Source organism: Mobula birostris, chromosome 7, assembly GCF_030028105.1.
Source record: "Mobula birostris isolate sMobBir1 chromosome 7, sMobBir1.hap1, whole genome shotgun sequence".
NCBI classification, from domain to species: domain Eukaryota; kingdom Metazoa; phylum Chordata; class Chondrichthyes; order Myliobatiformes; family Myliobatidae; genus Mobula; species Mobula birostris.
Genome location: NC_092376.1, coordinates 60,746,465 through 60,773,886, shown reverse-complemented (window position 1 = coordinate 60,773,886; position 27,422 = coordinate 60,746,465). Strand labels below are relative to the sequence as shown.

Here is a 27,422-nt window from a genome sequence, read left to right as displayed (position 1 = left end):
TTTATTTATTAGATCCTTCATTTGCACCATATAATTATTAGCAAGAATACCCTCTACTGACCTTATTTTGGAAGAGAGGTTATTGATGAGGAACTGAAGATGGTTGGATCTAGGACCCTGTCACGAGGAACTCCTGCAATGGTGTCCTCAGCAAGCACTGATAGACCTCCAGCAGGCACAACCATCTTTCTTTATGTAAGCATTGCAGTGTTTTCTTCTTGATGCCCAGTTTTACCAAGGCTCCTTCATACCTCATTCAGGCTAATGTTTCCCTGATTAGGGATATCACTCGCATCTCATCTCCGGAATTCAGGTCCATGCTGTGTGTTTTGACTGTGGTATCTGGAACTAAGTGGTACTGGTGAAATCCACACTGGGCATTGGTGAACAAGTTACCAGCGAGTGGGCACTGCCTGATAGCACTGTTGATGTCTTCTATCAATTCCCCGATGATTGGAGGTAGACTCATTGAGTGATAATTAGCTGGATTGGTTTTGTCCTACTTTGGTGGTAGATTACAATGTCCCAGCTTGACTAGAGCTGCAGCTTCAAGAGTGTAGGTTTCCAGTACGACATCCAGGGAGTTAACTAATCCAATGGCTTTGCTGTGTCTAGTGTTCTCAGGCAGAACTTTATTTCATATGGAGTGAATTGAATAGCCTGTAGACAGGATTCCATGATGAGAGCCTCAGGAAGAAGCCATTCACTTCATATATTTTGCAAGTCTCCGCCTTTTTTTTTAACCGCCACATGCAGTGCCATACCATCATTAAGGATGGAGTTCTTTGTGGAATTTCTTCCTCTTGATAACTGTTTACTTTTCCATCATCATTCAGGACATGATGTGACAGCAGTGCAGAGCTTTGATCTAATCCTTTGGTTGTAAGTTCATTAACACAATGTATTACATGTTTTTGTTGTTCGTATCATCCTCTTACAACTTCTTCAGATCGGTAACTTATTTCTAGATCTGCCTGACTCTGCTCCTGGCATACCCTTCCTCATTCTTTATTGATCCCTTGGCTTGACTGTAATGGTAGGGTGACAATATGGCAGACCAGGAATTTCTTGAGCTGCCAGTGAGGCCCACTGTGCCTAGAGGACGCCAGGTTTTATAATTTCAAGCATTCTTATTTCACTCGGTCAGAATTGGTTGAATCACGGGATCAGAAATGGAAATAAAGGAAGCCATGTGGTGCTAGTTCTGTGTAAACAAACAAGCTACTCTGATGGGCTGCCATGTCCCTTTACCCCTGCAAGTTTTATTTTCCCAGTCGGATCTGTTTTGCAAGGTATGGTACAATCTGCTTCAACATCACACCAGGCAAAAGATTCCGAAATGCTAACACTCACCACGTAAAGATTTCCTGTGTCTCCTTTGGTTTGTTTGCCAGTCACTTTAAATCTGTTTCCAATAGCTCCTGACCCTTCCATCAGTGGGAGAAGTTTATCTCTACCTATTCAATTTTGAGCACTCAGCCTTCTTTACAATCCCAGCTTCTCCAATTTTCCCTGTAACACAAGCTATGATCAGTATTATTATTGTAAATCTCTAATCCACATTTCCCAAGGCTTCAATATCCTTCCTTGACTGCAGTGATCAGAATTTGTGCTTGAAGAAGTTTCATCATAACTTATTTTTACTTTGTCCTTCTTGCATTTACTTATGAATGTCAGGATCACAGTGCTTTAAAACTATATTTTTCAACCAGTGTTGCCAATATCTAGGATGTGTGTAAATGTACACAGAAATTGCTGTATCTGTATTACCTTTGGAATCGTTCCCTGCTTTCCTAGAAGTTTGCGAAGATTCAGCATGTCATCAAGGATCCCCACCATTCCAGCCATGTTCTCTTCTTGTTGCTGCCATCAGGAAGGAGGTACAGGAGCCACAGAACCCACACCACCAAGTTCAGGAACAGTTATTACCTCTCAACCATCAGGCTTCTTGAACCAGCAGGGATAACTTCATTCAAAAGCACTCACCCCAACACTGAACCATTCCCACAACCCATGGACACGTGTTCAAGGACTCCGTATCTCATGTTCTCAATATTTTTTGCTTACTTATTTAGGATTGTTATTTTGTTTGTTTTTTCCCATTTTGTATTTGCAGAGTTTTTTGCACATTGTTGTATTTTTCACATTGGTTGTTCGTCCATTTTGTTGTGTGTGGCCTTTCACTGATTCCATTATGTTTAGGAAAGCAGAGGTGCTCCCATGCTTCCTTTGTAATAGCACTTACATGCTGACCCAGGACAGATCCTCTGAAATGATAAAACTGAGGAATTTAAAGTTGCTGACCCTCTCCACTTCTGATCCTCTGAGGACTGGCGCATGATTTCCTGGTTTCCTCCTCCTGAAGTCGATAATCAGCTCCTTGGTTTTACTGACGTTGAGTGAGAAATTGTTGTGACACCACTGAGCTGATTTTTAATCTCACTCCTATATGCTGATTTGTCACCACCTTTGATTCAGCCAACGATAATGGATAGTGTCTCACAGTGAAAAGTACAAAGCGAGTAGAGTAGGGGGCTAAGCACACAGCCTTGTGGTGCGCCTGTGCTGAAGGCAATGGTGTAGAAGTTGTTGCCAATTCAAACTGACTGGGTCTGCAAGTGAGGAAATTGAGGATCCAATTGCACAACAAGGTATTGAGGCCTAGGACTTGGAACTTATTGATTGGTTTTGAGGGGATGATAATGTTGAATATTGAGCTGTAGTCAAAGAAGAGCATCCTGATGTATGCATCTTCACTGGCCAGGTGTCTCAGGGTTGCGTGAATAGCCAATGAAATGGCTTCTGCTATGGACCTGTTTTGACAGTAGGCAAACTCCAAGGATCTAAGTAGCTCCTTAGGCAGAAGTTGATGTGTTTCATCGCCTACATCTCAAAGCACTTCATCACCAACCACTCAAAACACTTCATCACAGTGGATGTACTGTAAGTGCTACTGGACAATAATCATTGAGGCAGGTTACCACCTTCTTCTTGGGCATGGGTATAATTGAAACCTGCTTGAAGCAGGTGGGTACCTCAGACTGCTGAAGTGAAAGGCTAAAGATATCAGTGAACACTCCAACCAGTTGATCAGCTCAGCTCTTTAGTGCTTAGTCAGGTACGTCATCTGGACCGGATGCTTTCTGTGGGTTCACCCTCCTGAAGGATGCTCTCATGTTGGCCACAGAAACTGAAACTACAGGGTCTTCAGTACATCCAAGTAAAGTCAGACAATCTGGTATCTGAGCTTTGGATAGGTAATCCACCAATTTAATCTTTGGTTCAGCAATGTTTTGAAAAGCAGTAGTGTTTTGCTAGTTAATCCAGTGGTCGTCAAGCATTTCTGCAGGTGGAAACATTTGACATTATCAAAGTGTCTAGAGACCACCTGTCCTCATTTTCAAAAGAAAGTGAAAGCCACCAAAGATAAAGTAAAGCAAAAGATTTTAATAAGGTACCAAAATTATTATTAAGGTAAATAATACTCTGAACTGCATTAATATCTATAGTGATATTAATGTAATCCTACCAATTCCCTTCTTAGATGAAATCTTAAAGAAAAATCTACATTCTGAGCCCAGAAGTTTATTTGATTGTTCATTCTTTTCCTTCACCAGGTATAACAGTTGACAAATTTGGTCTGATATACTTTGTGGATGGGACCACAATACGCCGTATTGATCAGAATGGAATAATCTCCTCCGTGATTGGTTCTAATGACCTCACCTCAGCACGTCCTCTTAGTTGTGATTCAGTCATGGATATTTCCCAGGTAAAATGATTGTCATGCTGAGTATCTTTGACACAAAAATACCCCCTTTACAGTTTTGTGGACAATCTGCAGAAGAATTATTGGACTAAGCATTTAAGTAACGAATGGAAGGTACAAGCAAGCCCTCAATCACACATATTGAGTTTGAGATGAACTCTCTAAGTGATTGTTCATGCCATTGTCTGAGACTTACAACAATCTTGTGCCTCGAATTTGATAGGACATTGTACAAACCCTGCATTAGTTCCACCCTGTTGTTCAGTGCCCAGAATTTCCACCCTGACTCGAGTATTAAATCTTGCAGTTAAATTGTTTGTGACCTTGGCCTAATAGGCCCCTAACATTGATATAAATCATTCATAAATAGTTGTTCATGCTGTTCTATGGGACTTAATGAGTTAATAAACTGAGTTCAAAGTGTGATTTTTCATTCAATGTTTGATTAAACGTAAGGTTCTTGTTGGTCTTTAACATGGTTTTGAATTGTACGTGCATATTATTTAAGACAAAACTAGAAATAAAGCCTGTGCACTTTCACATAAGAAAAACAAAGAAGTTATATGTGGGTGCTTGAAAGGAAATTAAAAGTCACATACAGCGTAACAACTCTAGAATTGTATTCACCCGTAAGAGATTATAACTGAAAGTTATGCATCATATTTGACATGATTCTAAAGCCCACACAAGCAAAAAATTAAATCACTCTCCTTTTAAACACTAAAGTAGACAAGCTGAAAGTAGGTTGGAAGCTCAGTTTCAGACTTTACAAATTTTCACATTTTTCCTAATTTAATCCTATTAATTGGGATGGTAATGTTCTATCTTGAAATTACATTTATCATGATTTTACTGACCCTTGATAATTCGGTCCTGAATTTTCCAGTTTTTGCACTTAGTTCATTTTAGAGATGTTGTTACCATTATTAACTAACATAAAAGTTTTCAAGGCCTCACATAACTTTCCTTGTTAGTGCCATTTTCTTCAGAACATACAAGTCCAGAAAAAGTGCATGTCTCATATTGTGAGGGTCAATATATTACTTTATGTAAATTCAGTGTACTGTCTTTATCCTAACCAATGGGCAGATCTGCTGGAGATCACATCTCCCTTCATTAAACATATTTATCTTTTGTGCTGAGATCTTGTCATGTTTAAGAATTTAATAGAACTCTTCAAGTTTCATTCATGAAGTTTTATTGGAATATAAGTTCCTTCATCTATTAAGAGTTAAAACTTCAAAGCATTTGGGTGAAGAACACTGCATTTTCTACAGCTCAAAATCATAATCCTGTCAGATTTGTTGAAGTGAATACCTGACAGAAATTTTTTCTCTTTAGTAAGGAAAATATGAATAATCTTGAATAATTCTTTACTTATGATACAAAATGTATCTCAATCTTTCCTCCTGATTTTCTACAATCAAGATATTCACTACTTTCTTAACATTGCCTAAAGGTATAAAGTATCTGAACGTTTAACAAAATAATGTTATTCAGTTAGTTACGCTTTACTGGTTAACAATTTATATGCCAATTTGTGTGGCCAACCCACCAAGACAGATTAATCTCTTTAATGCTACCATGAAAGCAAATGGGAAAATGTCTTGAAACTATTTTTTTTTAAATGTTGCTTCATTTAGTTTGAAATTATGGCATTTAACCTCCAAAAATATTGGAGATGAGAGAAATAAAAGCTATCTTGGCAGCGGAATAGTTGAATGTGATGAAATTTCCTGGTGTCTTAAGATAATGTTCAACTTTTCAACAACTGGGTTATCCAAAGGATTGAACAGAACCATATTGTAAACCACATTATTATTGTTCCTCCGTGTTGATTTCAGTGGCAAGTAATATCCAGTGAGGTACATTGTACCCTGGGCCTTCAGCTTTCCACCATTTATTCTCCTTTTTTAATACCTATATACTTTAATCATTTAAAATATGTCTGCCATTTTGAATAAAAAGTACATTTATTCATAGTCATACTTTATTGATCCTGGGGGAAATTGGTTTTCATTACAGTTGCACTGTAAATAATTAAATAGTAATAAGCCATAAATAATTAAATAGTAATATGTATATTATGCCAGGAAATAAGTCCAGGACCAGCCTATTGGCACAGGGTGTCTGACCCTCCAAGGGAGGAGTTGTAAAGTTTGATGGCCACAGGCAGGAATGACTTCCTATGATGCTCTGTGTTGCATCTCGGTGGAATGAATCTCTGGCTGAATGTACTCCTGTGCCCACCCAGTACATTATGTAGTGGATGGGAGACATTGACCAAGATGGCATGCAACTTGGACAGCATCCTCTTTTCAGACACCACCGTCAGAGAGTCCAGTTCCATCCCCACAACATCACTGGCCTTACGAATGAGTTTGTTGATTCTGTTGGTGTCTGCTACCCTCAGCCTGCTGCCCCAGCACACAACAGCAAACATGATCGCACTGGCCACCTCAGACTCGTAGAACATCCTCAGCATCATCTGACCGATGTTGAAGGACCTCAGTCTCCTCAGGAAATAGAGACGGCTCTGACCCTTCTTGTAGACAGCCTCAGTGTTCCTTGACCAGTTCAGTTTATCGTCAATTCGTATCCCCAGGTATTTGTAATCCTCCACCATGTCCACACTGACCCCCTGGATGGAAACAGGGGTCACCGGTACCTTAGCTCTCCTCAGGTCTACCACCAGCTCCTTAGTCTTTTTCACATTAAGCTGCAGATAATTCTGCTCACATCATGTGCCAAAGTTTCCTACCGTAGCCCTGTACTCAGCCTCATCTCCCTTGCTGATGCATCCAACTATGGCACAGTCATCCAAAAACTTCTGAAGATGACAAGACTCTGTGCAGTAGTTGAAGTCTGAAGTGTAAATGGTGAAGAGAAAGGGAGACAAGACCCGGTGGAGCTCCAGTGCTGCTGATCACTCTGTCAGACACACAGTGTTGCAAGCACACGTAGTGTGGTCTGCCAGTCAGGTAATCAAGAATCCATGACACCAGGAAAGCATCCACCTGCATCGCTGTCAGCTTCTCCCCCAGCAGAGCAGGGCAGATGGTGTTGAACACACTGGAGAAGTCAAAAAACATGACCCTCACAGTACTCGCTGGCTTGTCCACATATTAGAAATCCTGTTATATAATTTAAGATAGAAATTAGGCAGCTTGACAACCAAGGCTGATTGAATTTGATGGATGGCAATAAACCTAGACATTCATCCAGTATCACCAACCGCAGCCTGAGGTGGCTGAATTTAAGTTGCTTTTTGACAAATTATGTTCTCCCTCAGTTATCCCATTGATTAGCAACTTCTGTCAGTCATGGACAGTAAGAGTTATACCAGCCCATCAATAGAACTGGGTGACTTTCCTCCATGAGCTCAGCTGATGGATTAGCAGACTGTAATGGTTTCACTAGTTTGACTCAAACCAAAAGAGGGCTCGTCTTTGGGTAACGCGGCCATAAAATCTATATTAGGAATCTACGTGAATCAGAGGATTTCACATAATAATAGAGCTAAATCCTCAGGCAGGATCTTGGCCTGATTCATTGACAGTTTATTCCTCTCCATAGATGCAGTCTGACCTGCTGAGTTCCTCCTACATTTTGTGTGTGTTGCCCTGGGTTTCCAATATCCACAGAACCATCAGTGCTTAGGAGCTAAATCCTAATTGCTCAGGAGTGGTATGGTCTCTTTGGACCTCGATTACAATAGGAAAAGGCAGCAAAATGGAAGCAAAATATTATGTAAATGTATTATGGTAATTTTAACAACATATGTTAATGTTATGGCCATTTCAAATTAAGTATTTTTGACAAAGTAAGAGCATTCCACGTGCAATTAACAGCAGTGTCTGTGATAGCTGCAAAGTAATGAAAGAGTGAATACATTTACAATGGAAATGCAGGTTTTATTAGTAATAACTTGGTAACATACTGAAAATAGTCAATTTTGGCTGTTTGCCATGTTAACTGAGGCAAGACACCGCTTTTATCACTTGGAAGAATAAAAAGCTTTTCAATTAGTTCTCAATGGTATTGTGAAACCACAGGCCATGAAATTTTAAAAAGGCAACTTTGATAGGAAGTAGATTTTAAATATTGAAAATTCACTAGTTATTTAAAAAGAAATTTGTTTCCTGATGCCAATGCTAATATTGGGAAAATTATGTGCAAGGTGTCAAATTCTGAACTTCAGTTATTATGGTGTTATTTCCCAATTGTCAAGAAGATAATATTGTGGAGTTAATTTGATCATTATCTTAATACAAACTTCATTCATTGCAAATAAATTCTTTTTATTAAAGATATATCCTAGTGAGATTTTTAATTATTCTATTTCACACTCATTTTCCATTTCCTATAAGTCAGTTGAATTTTTTTTGCAAAATAAAATTAGAGGCAAAATTCTAAAAGGGGAACTGAAACAAAGAGATAAAGGGTTGTATGCAAACAAATTATTGAAGGTGGTAGGGCAGGTTGAGAAAACATTTAAAACGTATGGGATCAACACACACTCAGTGGCCACCTAATTAGGTAAACCTGCACACCTGCATGTTGATGCAAATATCTAATCAGCCAATCATGTGGCAGCAACACAATGCAGACATGGTCAAGAGGATCAATTGTTAATCAATCCAAATATCAGACTGGGAATAGAAATGCGATCAAAGTGACTTTGAGCATGAATGATTGGTGGTGCCAGATGGGGTGGTTTGAGTATCTCAGAAACTGCTAATCTCCTGGGATTTTCACATATAACAGTCTCTAGGGTTTACAAAGAGTGGTGCAAGAAACAAAAATAAACAGCCAGTGAGTGACAGTTCTGTGGGTGAAAACGCCTTGTTAAAGCGGGAAGTCACAGGAGAATTGCCAGACTGGTTCAAACTGGCAGGAAGATGACAGTAACTTAAATAACCACGCGTCACAACAATGGTGTGTAGAAGCGTGTATTTGAATGCACTACATGTTGAACCTTGAAGTGGATGAGCTACAGCAGCAGAAGACCATAAGCATACACTCAGTGGCCACTTTATCTGGTACACGAGGTACCTAATAAAATGGCCACTGAGTGTATCGAGGAATGGAGTTCAAAAGCAAGGAAATCATGATGATTAAAACACTGGTTTGGCCGTAACTGGAATATGACATCCAGTTCTGAGCTTGACAATCTGAGTAAATCAACCTGAGGTTCTTGACAAGGGTGTAGAAGGACTTTGCTAAAATTATTCCAGGGAGATGTGACTTTGTTAGTGGAAGCCAGGATTGTCCTCTATAGAATAGAGGAAGTTAAGAAAGGATCTGACTAAGGTATTTAAAATAAAGATTTAGACAGAATAGGAACATTAAAAAATTGTTCTTGTTGGTGAAAGAACAAAGAGCCAGACAATAGATTCACAATTGGCAAAATATCCAAAAGTGACATGAGGCAAAGTGTTTTTATGTAGTGAGTGTTTAGGAAGTGGAGTCACATCGATGAGAAAGCAGATTCATTTGTGGCATTCAAAAGTGAATGGGACAAAGAAAATTGTGGGACAGTGGTGTGTGATTCTTTGAATACCTTTGCACAGAGTTAATGTAGAGTTCATGGGCCAATGGCTTTCTCCCCTGTTATAAGCTTTCTGTGAACCTGTGAAGGAATAAAAAAGGTTAAGGTGCTGGCTTCCAGCACTGTTTGAACTATAAAATTACAGACCCGGTGAAGCTTTAATTCTAAAATAATAAATGCACTGATTGAAGTATTGTCACAAAATGTAAACTATTAAAATGGCTGTATTAGTCCTAAAAAAATGTTAATTCAAATTTATAGAAATTCTACTACCATGACGTAAAGGTAGCTAAAGCATATGCCACTATAATTGAAATGATTCAACAGAACAGAATAATACACACAAAATGCTGGAGGAACTCAGTAGGTCAGGCAGTATCTATAGAGAGAAATAGGGTCAACGTTTCAGGCCAAGACCCTTCATCTGGACCTGATGGTGATCCTCCAGCATTTTGCATACATTACTCTGGATTTCTCGCATCTGCAGAGTCTCTTGTGTTTGCAACAGAACGCAAAAAGCTCATGAAAGGAAATTAACATTTTCATCAGAATCAGGTTTATTATCACCAGCACGGGACATGAGCAGCAGCAGTTCAATGCAATACATAATCTAGCAGAGAAAAAAAATAAATTAAATAAAATGATAATAATAGGTAAACAAGCAAACCAATTACATATATTGAATAGATGTTTTAAAAAGTGTAAAAACAGAAATGCTGTATATTTTTAGGAAAGGTGAGGTAGTGTCCAAAGATTCAATGTCTATTTAGGAATCGGATGGCGGAGGGGAAGAAGCTGTTCCTGAATCACTGAGTGTGCGCCTTCAGGCTTCTGTACCTCCTACCTGATGGTAACAGTGAGAAAAGAGCATGCCCTGGTGCTGGAGGTCCTAAATAATGGACACTGCCTTTCTGAGACACCACTCCCTAAAGATGTCCTGGGTTCCTTGTAGGCTAATACCCAAGATGGAACTGACTAGATTTAAAACCTTCTGCAGCTTCTTTCGGTCCTGTGCAGTAGCCCCTCCATACCAGACAGTGATGCAGCCTGTCAGAATGCTCTCCACTGTACAACTATAGAAGTTTTTGAGTATATTTGTTGACATGCCAAATCTCTTCAAATTCCTAATAAAGTATTGCCTTCTTTATAACAACATCGATATGTTGGGACCAGGTTAGATCCTCAGAGATCTTGACACCCAGGAACTTAAAGCTGCTCACTCTCTCATCATACAATCATTGTTTTTCGGGGCAGCAATTTATACAAACTTGGTTTTAACAATTTATTACTCATTTTCTGAGAGCAAATGTCATATTTTACCACCAGGCGTTTGTATATTACAGTACTAATTCTCAGAATTTTGTCAGATATTAATATGAACTGTTATCTTTTCCTTCAGGTGCGTTTGGAATGGCCCACAGACCTTGCAGTGAACCCTATGGACAATTCCCTTTATTTGCTGGATAACAATGTGGTACTACAGATTTCAGAAAATCACCAAGTTCGTATTGTGGCTGGGCGCCCAATGCATTGCCAAGTGCCTGGAATTGATCACTTCCTCCTTAGCAAGGTGGCTCTGCACTCCACCCTGGAGTCAGCCACTGCCATATCCATTTCCCATAATGGAATCTTATATATAGCCGAAACAGATGAGAGGAAAATTAATCGTGTGCGGCAAGTGACAACAAATGGTGAAATATCTCTGCTTGCTGGAGCACCAACGGGATGCGACTGTAAAAACGATGCTAACTGTGAATGTTATTCAGGAGATGATGGATATGCAAAGGATGCCAAACTAAATGCTCCCTCATCCCTGGCAACATGCCCTGAGGGAGACCTGTACATAGCAGACCTTGGGAACATCCGCATTAGATTTATTCAGAAAAACAGGCCTTTCCTCAATTCTCAGAATCTCTACGAGGTCGCTTCAACCATTGATCAGGAGCTTTATTTATTTTCCATTAATGGCAGCCACCTGTTTACTCAGAGCCTTATCACTGGAGACTACCTTTATAATCTTACTTACACTGGGAGTGGAGATATAAGCACAATTAAAGATAATAATGGCAATTCATTAACTATTCGGCGTGATTCCTCTGGAATGCCACTATGGCTGGTGGTGCCAGATGGACAAGTTTACTGGCTGACAATTGGAGCAAATGGTGCGTTAAAGAGTGTATCCACCCAGGGACATGAACTGGCTATGATGACGTACCATGGTAGTACTGGTCTACTGGCAACTAAAAGCAATGAAAATGGATGGACCACTTTTTATGAGTAAATATCTAGTTTTTTATTTACTTATATTGAAAAAGATCTTGTTTTCTCAATGAAACCTAATACCCAATAAATTGTAATCCTGTCTAGTCTGAACATCATTCAAGAGAAAATAAGGCTGAAAAAAATCTGATCCAGCTCATCATATCATGATTTAGAGCTAGTTCTAAGACATCCAGGTCTGGACATCATATGAGGTTGACTAAGATGCTGCAGTACACAGTTGCTGCGTTAATGTCCGTCGTCGCTGTAAAGTGGAACAGTATTTCCATAGCTGTCTGTAGAAGCAGGTTGTAGCTAGATTTTGATATTAACCAAACTTAGCTTTTCCTTTTTGAAATAAAACAATGATAAAAAATTTTTAAAATTGACAGAATGTTCAGAGGGACTTTGTTAATGTGGTTCCAACCACATCTGTGAGCACATAGAAGATTAGCCTTGATATAGAAGTTTTTTTTAAAAATAAGTTTTGGGCGAAGGAGGTGGTGCATTTTTTTTGAAGAATCAAGAAGTGGCTTTCCTTTGCCAAGGTTAGTGCTGAAAAAGCAGATAGTTTATATTGCAAACACTGACAAAGTTGAACTATTGAGCAAATTTTGATTTTTCTAATTCCTGTTTTGGTTTTGAGTGACTAATGGCAAAATACCAATTTCCTCAAGTTACATTATGGAATTTTATCATGATTCTGCTTGGAGAGCAGCTGGTGCAAACTCCACTGGAAGTATTCAATATGTTAGAAATGTATTAGCATTAAGGGGAGATTGGATAAACTTAGATTTCTTTTACTGGAGTATCAGAGGCTAAAGGGCAACAAGATACATGTATATTAAATTATAGTTAAAGATGGTCTCAGTGTTGAAATGTCAGGTACAAAAGGGCATATGTTTAAAGGTGAGAGGAGGAAAGTTTAAGGGAGATTTGGGAGGTTGGTTATTCGTACAGACAGTGATGTGCACCTGGAACATTTTTTTAGGGAAACTAGTAGAAGCAGACACAAAAGCGATGTTTAAGAGGCATTTAGACAGACCTGAACAGCTAAGGAATAAAGGGACGTGCAGGTGGATGGGATTAGTTTAAATCGGCATTATGGTCAGCACAGACATGATGGGCTGAAAAGCATGTTCCTGCACTATATTATTCTAGGCACAAAATACTCTGCAGATGCTGGGGTCAAAGCAACACTCAACACGCTAGAGGAACTCAGCAGGTTGGGCAGCATCCGTGGAAATGATCAGTCAATGTTTCGGGCCGGAACCTAACGAAGGGTTCCTGATGAAGGGTTCCGGCCCGAAACGTTGACTGATCGTTTCCATGGATGCTGCCCGACCTGCTGAGTTCCTCCAGCGTGTTGTGAGTGTTGCTATATTATTCTAGTTCTAACCTGTGAATATGCTGAATGACTAAATATGATTCTTAAATTATTTTGTCAAAGTAGGACTAAGGTAACTACGTTTTCGAAATTGTTGCTTTTGTCTAAAAATTTACCAGTTATAATAACATTGTGCTTCCCACTTAATTGGCTTTAGAACTAACTCATTCAGTGTTAAGAGAGATTCCTCCTTTGCTCAACAGTAATTCTGGCTTAGGCAATGTTTTTTTTACTTTAAGCATTCCAGTTAAGTTTAATATTTTATTCACTGAAAATATTGTGAATAAGCAACTATTATTTTTTATTCTCAATGTTCCACTTTAACATAATTAATTATAGTTTCCTACATGGTGCATGTTTTGTGTTAACTGGTGATGCAAACATTCAATGCAAACAGATGGAAGGGTCTCCAGTTATCCCACAATAAATATTCAATACTGTAGCTGCAAAGGACATAACAATGCTAAGGTATAACTTTTATAACACTTCATCTGTTCTTAATGAATAAAATTGAAAGGGTGGGTATACATGTCAATTCAAAGGAGTCAGAATCTGTGCTCAAAATAAGGGCAATGCTGAGGAACCAATTGGTGGAAAAGCCTTTGTCCAAGCAACTTTCTGTATCCAAGCCTTCGCTAAACAACCTTGCCCTTTTTTAGCACTCCCAATGACAAGCTAAAATGTCAATTTTTTCCTTGTACATATCAATTAGGGTCCTCACATTTATCAAAGGGCTCCTTTAGAAAATAAGAGTAGGTTCCAAGGTAGATCTGCTCAGAATGCTTCAGATAGTGGCACAAGCAAATTGTTTTCCGAGTCATTACATACTTCTGTGCTTAATGTCTCAAAATAGAACAGGCAATTGTTTTCAATTTTCACAAAGATTAAGTTTTAGTAATTTTAACTCTGTATTCATATTAATTCAAGTAATTCAGCATAACAAACATAAAGCCAAAAACACATTTGAGAATATTTTTAAATGCCTTGAGTTTTATTTGTTTTATTTCACTGAAATGAACAGAAATATACAGTAAGTAACATCATTCTGATACTTTAGCTGAAATACTGTTATATGCTTGTGATTACAAATAATATTAAAAATGGAAAAATGATTGAAGTAGCTAGTGGTTATATCTGATTTTTTTTTGGCTGTGAATTTTGGACTCACTAATTTCACTTTTGTAGTTCCAATAAAAATAGCAGAGAAAAAAATATGAGACGTTGTTGGTGAAGCATATCATTAATTAACTCTGAGTCCCAAGTGCTATTTTTAAAAAAAAATTTGCTCTGTTTGATAAAAATAAATAATGGCTGAGGATTTGAGTTTCTTATGTAAAAAAAATTATCCTTACCTCAAGGAATTGTATTACTGATATTAATCCTAAAATAAATTAATTCTGCTTTCAATGTGCTTCTGATCCCAAATAGAAAAGTTCGAACTGAAATCTGAAGTAAATATAGGAAACTCTGTTTAGGAAAACTGTAATGCATGTAAGATCATTGGCTGGAATATCAAATGTTGAAGTGTTTCAATAAAACAAAATACATAAGATATAAACACAATTACTTTCCACCTAGGTATGATAGTTATGGACGTCTTATCAATGCAACTTTTCCCACTGGGCACATTTACAGTTTCCATGGTGATATTGATAGTGCTGTCCAAGTACATGTTGAGACTTCTAACAAGAATGATGTTACCATAACAACTAATTTGTCAACTGCAGGTGCATTCTACACCCTAGTTCAAGGTAAAGTTTATTCACAATTACTTCCTCTTGACTAAGTATTCCCTTTTTTATCACTATGGAAAACAGTAAGCAAGGTTTCATGATAGTCAAAAACCAAAACAGAAATGCTCAGAATCTGTAATAAAATCTGGTGGATGTGATTAACCTGAAACATGAACTCTTGTTTACATTTCCAGAGATGATGCCCATTCTACTGAGTATCCTTAGCATTTTCTGTCTTATGACTAATAGTATAGTGGTTATGCTATATATGTTTTGCTTATTTACGAGTCAATCACCGCACTCTTATTTAAGACAACCAAATTCCAGCTATAATGTGAAATAAAAGCTGTCATTTTGGTTGGTGGTGACATGATCTGTCCAATTTCCCTCCTCTGCTGAAGCAATTGAATCAAGAGCCAATCTAAACAGTTAATCTGTCAACCGTTTGACAGTTTTGTCCTGAATTAACAGACCAACTTTATTTTATTTGTTTTGAATAAAATTTACTAGGTGTGTGTTTCTGTTGGTTGCATTTGTACTTATCTCTCTGCACCAACTCTGACTACATGAGTATTGTATAATTTGCTGAAGTAAGCAAACACATTGAAAGAGAACTTCTAATATTGATTACCTGATGTGAGGCACAAATATGCATTTTTCTCAAACAATGTCTATAATGATAATGATGTTAAAATAGTTATTTCTTTGTATTCTTAGACCAAGTTCGAAATGCATATCATGTTGGTGCAGATGGCTCACTGAGGCTTATGCTGGCTAATGGTATGGAAGTTACTTTGCAAACTGAACCGCATCTCTTGGGAGGCACTGTAAATCCTACTGTCGGAAAGCGCAATGTTACGTTGCCCATTGAGAATGGCTTAAACTTAGTGGAATGGAGACAACGAAAAGAACAAGCCAGGGGACAAGTCACTGTATTTGGAAGAAGGCTTCGGGTAAGTAAGACCCAAAATACACTAAATGTAAAACTGAATCCCCCAACAGTGCAACTTTTTGACCTACAACGGAATTGTGCTGGATATTGTGACAAGCCCATTAGAGGTGGGGAAAGCTATTTTACCTGTCAATATTCTCTTCATAAAGATCTCAGCATGTTTCAATGAAGTAGTTAACTACCTCCAAAATAGCTTTCACCTCCACTGCTCTATCTGGATGCTAGACTTGTGCATTAGTTGTAAAGTCATGAAAATTTATAACATGAAGACCACTTGTCTGTTTTGTTTTCTGCCAGCTCTTAATCTGAACAAGTCAAAGCTGACATCTGATGGGAAGGTGAAACTGCCTTAGACTGGTTATGAATTTCACATTTATTGATTAGAACTGGTGTTTAAATTATGTTTCCAATATCAATTAATATGTTGATGATTCAAATATAAAGTAATATTGTATATTTAGCTTTTCATTCTTTTTTTTTTATGTATTCATTTGAAGGCCAGTTTTGCAACTCTGGGCCTTTGTTTAGCAAGTGACTTTTGGCCTCAGTTCAGAACTAAGCCAAAAACAGAATAGTGGGCCCTCCTCAGAGGGTTTCCTTTCTGATTCATTGGTGACCACATTCACTACTGTAACCCTGATACTGCTGGAGCCTTTTTTTAATGTGGGAGTACTCATCATAACATTGGATTCTATTTTCTATTGCAAAATGTAATTGTTTGAGTGATCCAACAAGAGACTAAGGCAGTGTAAATTACAAGTAAGCCCTCTAATTCCTAGAGGCTTTATTTATTTGAGTTCTTGTTGGAATAAGTCAGAATGAGAAGGAATGTTGGACTTGTGCATTGAAGCAGCTCTGTACAGAGAGGACCGAAAGGATGAATATTCTAATGCTCTGAGAACCTGTGCTAACTAACTGGTGGGTGTGTTCAAAGACGTTGCTACAGTTGGTAGTTTCCACCTGCTTCAAAAGGACAATAATCGTATGAGTGCCCAAGAAGAGCAGGGCGGGCTGCTTTAACAGCTATTATCTAGTAGCACTTACACCTATGGTGATGAAGTGCTTTGAAAGGTTGGTTATGGCTAGAATCGACGCCTGCCTAAGCAAGGACCTGGACCCACTACAATTTGCTTTTCTCCACAATAGGTCTGCAGCAGCTGTGATCTCTTTGGCTCTTCACGCAGCCTTAGAAAACCTGTGCAATACTAATTCTTGCATATGTCAGGCCGCAGTCTCTTGTCTACAGTTCAGCGTTTAACACAATCATTCCTACAGGTCTGATTAAAAACCTCCAAAACCTGGGCCTCTGTACTCCATTCTGCAGTTGGATCCTCGACTTCCTCACTGGAAGACCACAGTCTGCATGGTGGAGAAATAACATCCCCACCTTGCTGATAATCATAACTAGCGCACCTCAGGGGTGTGTGCTTAGCCCACTGCTCTACTTCCTCTATACCCCTGACTGTGTGGCTAGGCACAGCTCAAACGCCATCTATAAATTTGCTGACAATGCAACTATTGTTGGCGAATTTCAGATGGTGACAAGAAGACGTACAGAAGTGAGACAGATCAGCTCGTTGAGTGGTGTTGCAGCAGGAACCTTGCACTCAACATCAGTAAGACCAAAGAATTGTCTGTGGACTTCAGAAAGTGCAACATGAAAGAACACACACTGGTCCTCATCCAGGGATTAGAAGTTGAAAGGGTGAGGAGTTTCAAGTTCCTGGGCAGCAACATCTCTGAGGAAATATCATGGGCCCAACATATTGATGCAGTTACGAAAAAAGCACGACAGTGGCTATACTTCATTATGAATTTGAGGAGATTTGGTATGTCATCAAAGGCACTCACAAATTTCTACAGATGTACCGTGGAGAGCTTTCTAACTAGCTGCATGACTGTCTGGTATGGGAGGGTGGGGCACTGCACACAATCAAAATAAACTGTAGGAAGTTGTAAACTCAGTCAACTCCACCATGGGCACTAGCCTCCCCAGCATCCAGGACATCTTCAAGGAGCGATACCCGAGAAAGGCGGCATCCATCATTAAGGAACCATCACCCAGGACATGCCCTTGTGCTACCATCAGGGAGGAGGTACACATATATTCTCATTGTAATTTACAGTTTTTATTAATATGTATTGCGATATGCTGCTGCAACATAACAACACATTTCACAACATATGCCAGTGATATTAAACCTGATTCTGATTCTGCGTGCGGTAAAAGAGCATAAGGTGACATCAGCCATGTGCAGCATGTTAATTGATGTCATTCTTATGCTAAATCACTGCTCTGTATGTTCATATCACATGCGTGGATTTCTCCAGAACATTTAGCAACCAAAGTTGTATGTGAAATTCACTCATACTGTACACTCATATGGAGGAACTTTGATCAAATGGTCAGCTGCTGGAACATCACTTCCAGTACCTGAATGCTATTGCAATAGAATTTCTAGGTTGTTCCATCTCCAGCAAAATGAAAGGAGAGTCTGAAGCACCAAATGCACCATTTATGGAGGAACTTTGATCAGGTGGTCAGCTCCAGGAACATCGCTTCCAGTACCTGAATCAAATGTACAAAACACAGCAATGGCCTCTCTTAATTAATAAGGGTGAGTACAGCTCCGCACTTCTCTAGCTCTCTCAATAACCCATGGCAACTGCCATGTTCACTGTCAACAACACCCCAGCATTCCAAAACATCCACCTTCTCCAAAGCCTCTATTCTACTACTACCTCTCCACACTGCCACCTTATCCATTGCTCGATGCCTATTAGTAGTACTTGCCTGTTCTACACATTTTCTTGAAAAACAGAAACTCTACTCATTTAAGCTCCCCTTCTCCAACCAGATTTTTCATTATTCCCTCCCCCCTCCCCAGAAATCTACAAAAGAAATCCACAACCATGTGCTAACCGTGACAACTATCATCTGCTATTTCTCAAACGTTCAGTTGTTATCCTAACTTTCATTCCTCTTCTCTTTCATACAGGTTCTTTGACATGGCTCTAAAGAAGACACCTCAGAGGAGGAGAGAAAAAACTCCTTCTGAGGAAGCAGTCATGAACTCCTTCACTGCCAAATAACAAAGCAGATATCTGCACTGCTGGACTAGAGTGCAGGAGAGGAGTCTGAACACAGTGAAATACCTAACTCTGTAGACCAGCAACTATGTTAACTCCAGGGATGGTCTCTGCAGAGCAAAGCACTGTCAGTTTTGAGGAATATGGAAAGATGTATTTCAAAGCTCAGCATAAAAGAAAACTGCTTGCCAATCTCAAACATAATATTAGTGATCAGAAAGCCTTCCAGGGAGCATCACCACATTTGCAGGGAGTATGGAGTCCACTTCCAGTGCACTTATTTGGTCTGTCTTGGGGTGCCCTAAATTGTCCAAGTCCTGCTACAACCATTTCTGCCCGTCAATAACTCTGCAGGCTTGACGTGACCAGTGTGCATTTTATGAAGTTATTGCTGCCCTATGATAGCGCCTTTGTGCTCTGTGCTAAGGGAGCAGAACACCTTTGCAATACATTGCAACACCAGCTTATCACAGCACAACAGAAACCTGCCAATATCTTGGAAACACATTACTAGCACTCAGGTTTATTTTAGAAGTCGCTTGTTACAAGTTACAAGCTCGTAGGAGCAGGAGCAGCAGGGCACAATTCCATACGTGACTGTTGTGTCTGTGTGTGAATAATCCACATCTGTTTGAAACAGTATTTTCATAGCAACACCTCTGAGCAATGGCATTGACCCCTAATTTGGAACATGGGCTCTTTTGAAATCAGAAGCTTAGAATGGCCAGGAACCTAGGCCGGGATGTGTTCGGGACAGAATGTGGAGGAGAACATGTTCAGGTGTGTGGTCTGAAGCTGGGGCCACAGTGCAGTCACAATAAAATGCTGAATATTCGAGAAGGGCCTGGAACATGTGCCTCGAGGATTGGACAGATAGGTGGATGGGAAAGGTTTAAAAGCATATTGGCCAAAGGTGCAACTAGCTTGGATGAGCATTTTGGTTAGGATGGAGCTGTTGGGATATAGGGCGTGTTTCTGTGCTGTTAGACTCTACGACAAGAGGTGACGAAAGAGGAAAGTGAGCTGTAAGCCTGAAGGGAGAGTGTGTGTACAGTAGATAGATGGAGGCAGATGGATGTCAGGCCATAGAGGGAGGAGAAGGGAGGAAACTGGAACACACACATATGGGTGGTGTCACTATTATGGAGATCTCTCGCTCACTCTCTCTATATCTGTTACTCTCTCTAGAACACACAAGTTACCCTTTCATTCCCACCCTCTGCTTACCTCTATTATTTAATTCTCAGTATACATTAATATAATCTAGTCCCAGGATTCAGAACTTTGAATAAGAACTTCTTGGGGGGAAAAAAAAGCTTACTGAATGCCTATTCAAGCTGACTTCCACTTTTATCTACCCAGCTAAATGTAGCCTTAAAGTACTCCATAGATTTGTGGGAAACAATTCTCCTTTCTTAAATTCCTCTTGATTTTTTTCCAATTATATTTTAATTCTCTAAATGCTCTGGGTCCAGGTCTGTAATAATAGCTTACCGCATTTTCCCTCATGCTAATGTCAGGCTACTTGGTGAACTTTTCACTTTCCCTTTCTCCATACTTCCTTAAATGACAGGAGTGTCAGATCAGAGTCCGGTTCAATATCACTGGCATATGTGAGATTTGTTGTTTTGCAGCAGCAGTGCAGTACAATACATAATAAATACTATAACTTACAAAAAGAAGAAGGGAAGAAGCTGTTCCTGAAATGTTGAGTCTTTACAATCTATGCAAGACTAAACCAGTGGAATCACTGCCTCTGTGGAGACCTCTTTAAATCCCAGATATATAGGTTGTAGAAGCAAGGAGATGTAAACACATTCATTATTGATTTAGTATTTTGCAAAGCCTAATTTGTCACCTTGAATAGATTCTCAGTCCCCACTCTTCCCAAAATGGTTTTGTAACTTCGATTGTGATGATAGCTACAAACTGCATCTTTAAATTTTCAAACATTTTAATCTTCCCCTTATAAGTTTGCTACCTGTACCTGCAAGGAATCCATATTTATTGCTATTATTCTGTATTTTTATATGTTCCTAGAGTTCTTTAAAAGGTTCCTTCTTGAACTTTAATTTCGTTCCTCATGAATTACTTGGTCATATGTCACCCATTTCTAAATCTCAAGATTATTGCTTTTTTTTTACTATTACTGTCCTTTTATCATTGAAGTGTTTTTTTTTGCCAAAACGCCTCCCTCCTTTGCAAAATAGTAAAAGTCACTGGTTTAAGGTGTCCTTTTTGATTTGTCAAATCTAATGTTTTACATATACCACTGCAAGTGTCCATTTCCAACCAGACAACTCAAACTGCATTGCAACAGCAACTGAAACTCCAGTCCCTCAGCTGGGACTGAGGTATAATCATTCCTGCTGCTGCTCTTGTATATCACACAAAACAAAGCGAGAGTAGAAAAAAAAGAAAACAATTACTGTTCCCCCATCCTCCACCATCATTCCTCAGAGCAAATAAACTATGTCCCAGCTGATCACAGAGCAACACTGATGACATGAACAATTTCTGAGAAGTCACTGAGCCAGATGTTTATACATTTGTGTCTGTGCCGGTGAGAAATATGTCAAGAGGAAAAGAGTTGTGGAATTATGGGGACTAGAATTAAAAACAAGAGGCACAACATAAAACACTGTAAATGCTAAGTAAGTCTCAAGTGTAGCAAGGAGAACAGTAGAATTGGACTAAATAACACCTGATGGTTATGAACAAAAAGTGCCCCTTGCTGGTAGATGGCCTGCCAGTCCTTAAATTGAACAGTCAATAAACCCATTTCCATTTTCACACAACTGATGTTTCCCCAGCATTATTCTGACACATAAACATATCATCATGCAGGATACGCATCTCCACTTCAACAACAGAAATTGGGGCAATAATGTGCAATCCGTTATTTCTGTTTTTGACTCTCAGTAAACCGACGAACAAATCCCTTGAGCAAGCCAGCATCAGTACACAAGTGAAAATAACTCTGCTAGAACATCAATGCCTTTGCCACAGACTCTGATCTACCATTATTAATTTTTATTCTGCACTTTCAGCATGGTAAATATTATCCATATTAGCTCAAAATACTCTGCTCACTGGCTTGGGGCTACTTGCTGCACTGAGATGTATTGAGTCACACCTCCAGGTCAGACGGGGTGACCACAGATTGCAGAGTGCCTTGCCCGCACTTCCCCTGATATTGCCCCACTCCCACAACAGTACTGTACATGACAGCCACGGCGATGTCCAGAGGTCAGTTTTGGAATGATGTGGCAGCTGCAAGCTCAGCAGGCAGCATCTGTCAAGAAATACAGAAGCAAAATTTTACTTTACAAACAAATACCTTTCTAAAAATTAATTTACAGGAATTTTCTACATTTATTTTTGTGTGATAGCTGGTTCTTCTTTTAGCACCTACACAAAAAAAGCCAAGTTCCAATTTCCAGACTGTATTGCTTAATCTCTAGATATGAGGTGTATTTTTAAGCAATGTATCAACTGTTTTTTTGTTTATTGGTATAATTTAGAGTTCAAAGAGTGGGGGTATTTAGATTTCATTAATAAAATTATTGCTGTCTCATACAGATAGATAAAAATGGAGGCAAATAGGTATGCAAACATTAAATGGAAGATAATCTGATGTTCCAGTATTCCCTATATTTGATTTGATGGTTAGGCATACTGTACCTCCATTAATATAAAAACATATTCTTATCATAATATCCATTGATAAATAAAAGAGAGATGAGAGTGGATACATGAACACTAGAAAATGAGGCCGGAGATATAATAACAGGGAACAAAGAGATGGCAGATGAACTAAATGAGTACTTTGTATCACTAGAAAATTGCAAATGACACTCCACTCTTTAAGAAAGGAGGAATGCAGCAGAAAGGAAATTATAGGCCACTTAGCTTGACCTGGGAGATGTTGGAGTCAATTGTTAAGGGGATGAGGTGATGGAGTACTTGGTGACACAGGACAAGATAGGACAAAGTCAGCATGGTTTCCGTAAGGGAAAATCTTGCCTGACAAACCTGTTGGAATTGTTTAAGGAGATTACAAGTAGTATAGATAAAGGGGATGCAGTGGATGTTGTATATTTGGATTTTCAGAAGGCCTTTGACAAGGTGCTACACATGAGGCTGCTTACCAAGTTAAGAGCCCATAGTTTTACAGGAAAGTTACTGGAATGGTTAGTTCATTGACTGATTAGTAGGAGGTAGCAAGTGGGAATAAAAGGATCCTGGTCTGGTTGGCTGCCAGTGACTAGTGGTGTTCTACAGGGGTCGGTGCTGGGGCCTCTTCTTTTTATGCTGTATATCAATGAGTTGAATGATGGAACAGATGGCTTTTTTGCCAAGTTTGCAGATTGGTGGAGGGGCAGATAGTGTTGAGGCAGGTGGGCTGCAGAAGGACTTAGACAGATCAGAGGAATGGGCAAGTGAGTGGCAAATGAAATACAGTGTTGAAAAATGCACAGTCATGCACTTTGGTAGTAGAAATAAATGTGCAGACTATTTTCTAAATAGGGATAAAATCAAAAAATCTGAGATGCAAAGGGACTTGGAAGTCCTTGTGCAGAACACCCTAAATGTTTACTTGCAGGTTGAGTCGATAGTGAGGAAGGCAAATACAATGTTAGCATTTATATCAAATGGTCTAGAACACAAGAGCAGGGATGTGATGTTGAGGCTTTATAAGGGACTGGTGAGGCCTCACTGTGAGTATTGTGAACAGTTTTGGGCTCCTCATCTAAGAAAAGATGTGCTGGTATTGGAGAGAGTTCAGAGGAGGTTCACAAGGATGATTCTGGGAACAAAAGGGTTATCATACAAGGAATGTTTGATAGCTCTGGGTCAGTACTCACTAGAATTTAGAAGGATGAGGAGGGGATCACATTGAAATCTTTCAAATGTTGAAAGGCCTAGATAGAGTAGATGTGAAAAGGATGTTTCCCATGGTGGGGGAGTCTAGGGAAAAAGGGCACAGCCTCAGGATGGAGGGGTGTCCATTTAAAACAGAGATGAGGAGGTTTTTTCCCAGGGCTGAAATGGCTAACATGAGGGGGCATAGTTTTAAGGTGCTTGGAAGTAGGTACAGGGGATGGTGTCTGTGGTAAGTTTTTCACACAGAGAGTGGTGGGTGTATGGAATGCACTGCCTTCAATGGTTAGAGGAGACTCTTAGATAGGTACATAGAGCTTAGGAAAATAGAGGGTTTTGCAGTAGGGAAATTCTAGGCAGTTTCTAGAGTAAGGTTACATGGTCAGCATAACATTGTGGGCCAAAGTCCTGTGTTCTATGTTCTACATTTCTTTAGCCAGAGGGTGGTGAATTTGTGGAATTTGTTACCACCGGCAGCTATGGAGGTCAAGTTGTTGGGTGTACTTAAGGCAGAGCTTGACGGGTTTTTGATTGGCATCAAAGGTTACAGTGAGAAGACCAGAGAGTGGGGCTGAGGAGAGGGAAAAAGGATCAGCGATGATTGAATGGCAGAGCAGACTCAATGGCCCAAATGACTGAATTCTGCTCCTTTCTATCAAATCGGATTCTGGATGGCAGTGCAGGCACAATCTCTAGTGCTATGTTGTGAAAGAAAATAGATACATTTCTGATCAACAAAATCATTTGTTGTGCAACCCTGTATATATCTGCACAGAATAAAGTATCTGATGTTTTTAAATGAAGTAAAGCCCCTGGCTCCTCACTATATATTCAACTAATATAGGGATCTCCTAAAATAATGTTAAATATTCTATAAATCTTGGTAGATTCCTACTTGATCCTGACAAGATACACACTGAGGCAGAATATAAAATTTAGCACATATATAATATACACAGTACTGTGCAAAGGTCCCAGGCACATATATACATCTAGGGTGCTGAAGACTTTTCCTCAGTGTGAGTATATGTGTGTGTGTGTGTGTGTGTGTGTGTGTGTTTGTTTTATATATTGTTATATGTTTTAATCAGCACAACAGAAAATTAACACTTCATCTTTTCTGGATGTAATTTACTTTTTCATCTCAATAACTGAAAATGGTCTCCTTTTCTTATACATAAGGTATTTCCAAAAATAGCTTTCCTCAGTCAATGATTTTATTTAGCTATAATTCAATCGTCCAGCAGCATTGGCAAGACAATCACGCTGAATGGAAAAACCCTGACTTTCCATTTGTGCCTCCCTCTTTGCTTTCTTCTTTTCTGAGAACCGATATGTAGTTAATTTCCACCGTGCACTTGGACGCATTATACCATTGCATACCTAGCTGTTTACATCTCAATTAACAAATGAAGCTCATTACTCATGAGTCTTCAACATTGCAATGTCTTGTAAACCTCCTCTGCCAAAAATGTACAGTTATTTCAATGATGCCGAATGCAGTGTCTTAGAACAAAATGGCTACCTCCAACCATCCTCACAATTCCTCCTCTTCATCCTCTTTATTTATTCCTCTCTTCCATTTCCTCTCCTAGTTCTTTGAATTTTACACTTGGTCCTGTCCTATTTTCCTTCACTGTTTCCTCTGCTTAGCCTTCAATCTACCTTGACATTTCTTCCTGTATCTATCTTGTGTTTCTCACCAAATGAGATTCATCTCATTATTCCCCACTTAAGAATCACTCAGTTCACTAACAGCCATTTATTTAAAGGATAACTGTATATGCAAAAGAGGCATCAGAAGTTAAGGGACAGATGCTTAATCAACATGGGAATCAAAGCTCAGATTAGAAACTGTTATTCAGGACGACAAACAAGAGCTACCTGGGTACAGCTTAATAGTTCTTTTAATTCTCATCAGATTATTTGTGCAGTAAAATTTTTGATAAACTCTGCAGCAAATATTTTTCTTGTGTTATTTAAACAGATTACTAAATTACTTAGTGATTTGGACAACAGCCCAATTCCAAAGGAAAATAGTAATCTGAACAAAATTATGGTTTATATTATCGGAAGTTAACTTATGATCGTTAAGATATTCAGCTATATTTAGCAAGTACTGAACAGAGGTATGGACAAGAAACACATGTATTTCATTCAGTCAGAATGTTTTCATTCATCTTGGAAACTAAATTTGATTTCAAGTTATTTATTGATTAATGTGAAAATAAATATAATGTAGCTTGCTTTTATCAAGAACCTAAATTTAAATGAATTATCGCTCCATGAAGTATCCCGTATTGGCAGTCAAGTTCTATGATTAAGACAATTTTGAAAAAATGGTTTAAAGTATTTCACAGCTCTGTGTCAATGATGTTGAGATTGGTGAGGCAGAAGACTGAAATATGTGCATTAGCGATGACATTAATAAGATCTTCATGAACTTATGGAGTTCTAATAAAAGCAAGGACAAGCATGCTAATCACCACTGAGGTGTGAATGCAAGATTAACAAAACCAGGCCAAGAAATTTATTTGCACAACTCCAAAAAAAAAGTGTTGTATGTGTGAAACTTGGTCAAACCCAGAATCAAGCGATATTGCATGTGTTTCTAATTATCTTAGCACCCATGCGGAATTTTGACACCTGCCTACTTCGGCAGAATTTTTATTTGGTTTGCACCATTCTTCTACTACAAAAAACATCAACAATAATGCGCACCAAAGATTTGCCTCCAGTATGATTTTCAATCTTACTGGTCTGAAAGAGGGCATTTCATATTTAGTAAAAGAATAATTTTGACATCACCAATTTCCTTGAAAGTGTGCAAGATAAAGGACATCCACACTTACTGAGATCTATAGTTTCTCTATAACCTTAAATATTGATTTACAGGTCTGCCTGAACAGCTTTGTCTGTGAAGGTCAAGGTCATAATTATTCTCAGCTTCCCACCCTCAGTCACTGCAGGAGTTGCTGCTGATTTCTGCCACATCTCAGTTTGATACAGACTGCTGCATCAGGGATGTCATTCAAACCCCAGGCTCAGGGAAGCAAGGCTTCATCTATATTCCCTTTAGCTCTCAGAAACATTTATAAGGACTTACTTTCACCACAGACGTCACCAAAGTGCGGATATTCATGGACTGCACTTAAATGGTATCAATCCATGCAGAAATCTCCAAGTCAAATACCTGCCATGAATGTCTTCAGGGAAGGTCTATATGGCCCACTTGCATAAGAGCATTCTTCCTGCGAGTACTATTCTTCACCCAAAATTCCAAGTCTCTATGCTGCCTGTACGGACTTACACAACTTCTTCCATTTTAAACATCCATTCCTTAAGCAGCACCTTACCCCAAGCACGAAGACCATAAGATATAGGAGCATAGGTAGGCTATTTGGCCCATCAAGTCTGCTCCACCAGTCAATCATGGGCTGATCCAATTCTTCCAGTCATCCCCACTCCCCTGCCTTCTCCTTGGGTACCCTGGCTAATCAAGAAGCTATCTATCTCTGCCTTAAATGCACCCAATGACTTGGCCTCCACAGCTGCTCATGGCAACAAATTCTACAGATTTACCACCCTCTGACTAAAGTAATTTCTCTGTATCTCTGTTCTAAATGGACGTCCTTCAATCCTGAAGTTGTGCCTTCTTGTCCTTGACTCCCCTACCATGGGAAATGACTTTGCCATATTTAATCTGTTCAGGCATTTTAACATTTGGAATGTTTCTATGAGATCCCCCCTCATTCTCCTGAACTCCAGGGAATACAGCCCAAAAACTGCCAGACGTT

At 39.1% G+C, this 27,422-nt stretch overlaps 1 protein-coding gene across 1 annotated transcript in view; it reads left to right on the top strand.

Moving 5' to 3' along the window:
* Positions 1-27,422, top strand: part of tenm4 (teneurin transmembrane protein 4) — a 631,884-nt gene that overhangs the window by 566,307 nt on the left and 38,155 nt on the right. Inside the window, exons 23-26 of the mRNA XM_072263298.1 lie at positions 3,618-3,772; positions 10,720-11,597; positions 14,545-14,717; positions 15,417-15,652. Coding sequence (XP_072119399.1) covers positions 3,618-3,772; positions 10,720-11,597; positions 14,545-14,717; positions 15,417-15,652 — 1,442 coding nt within the window. The remainder of the gene's footprint in view (positions 1-3,617; positions 3,773-10,719; positions 11,598-14,544; positions 14,718-15,416; positions 15,653-27,422) is intronic.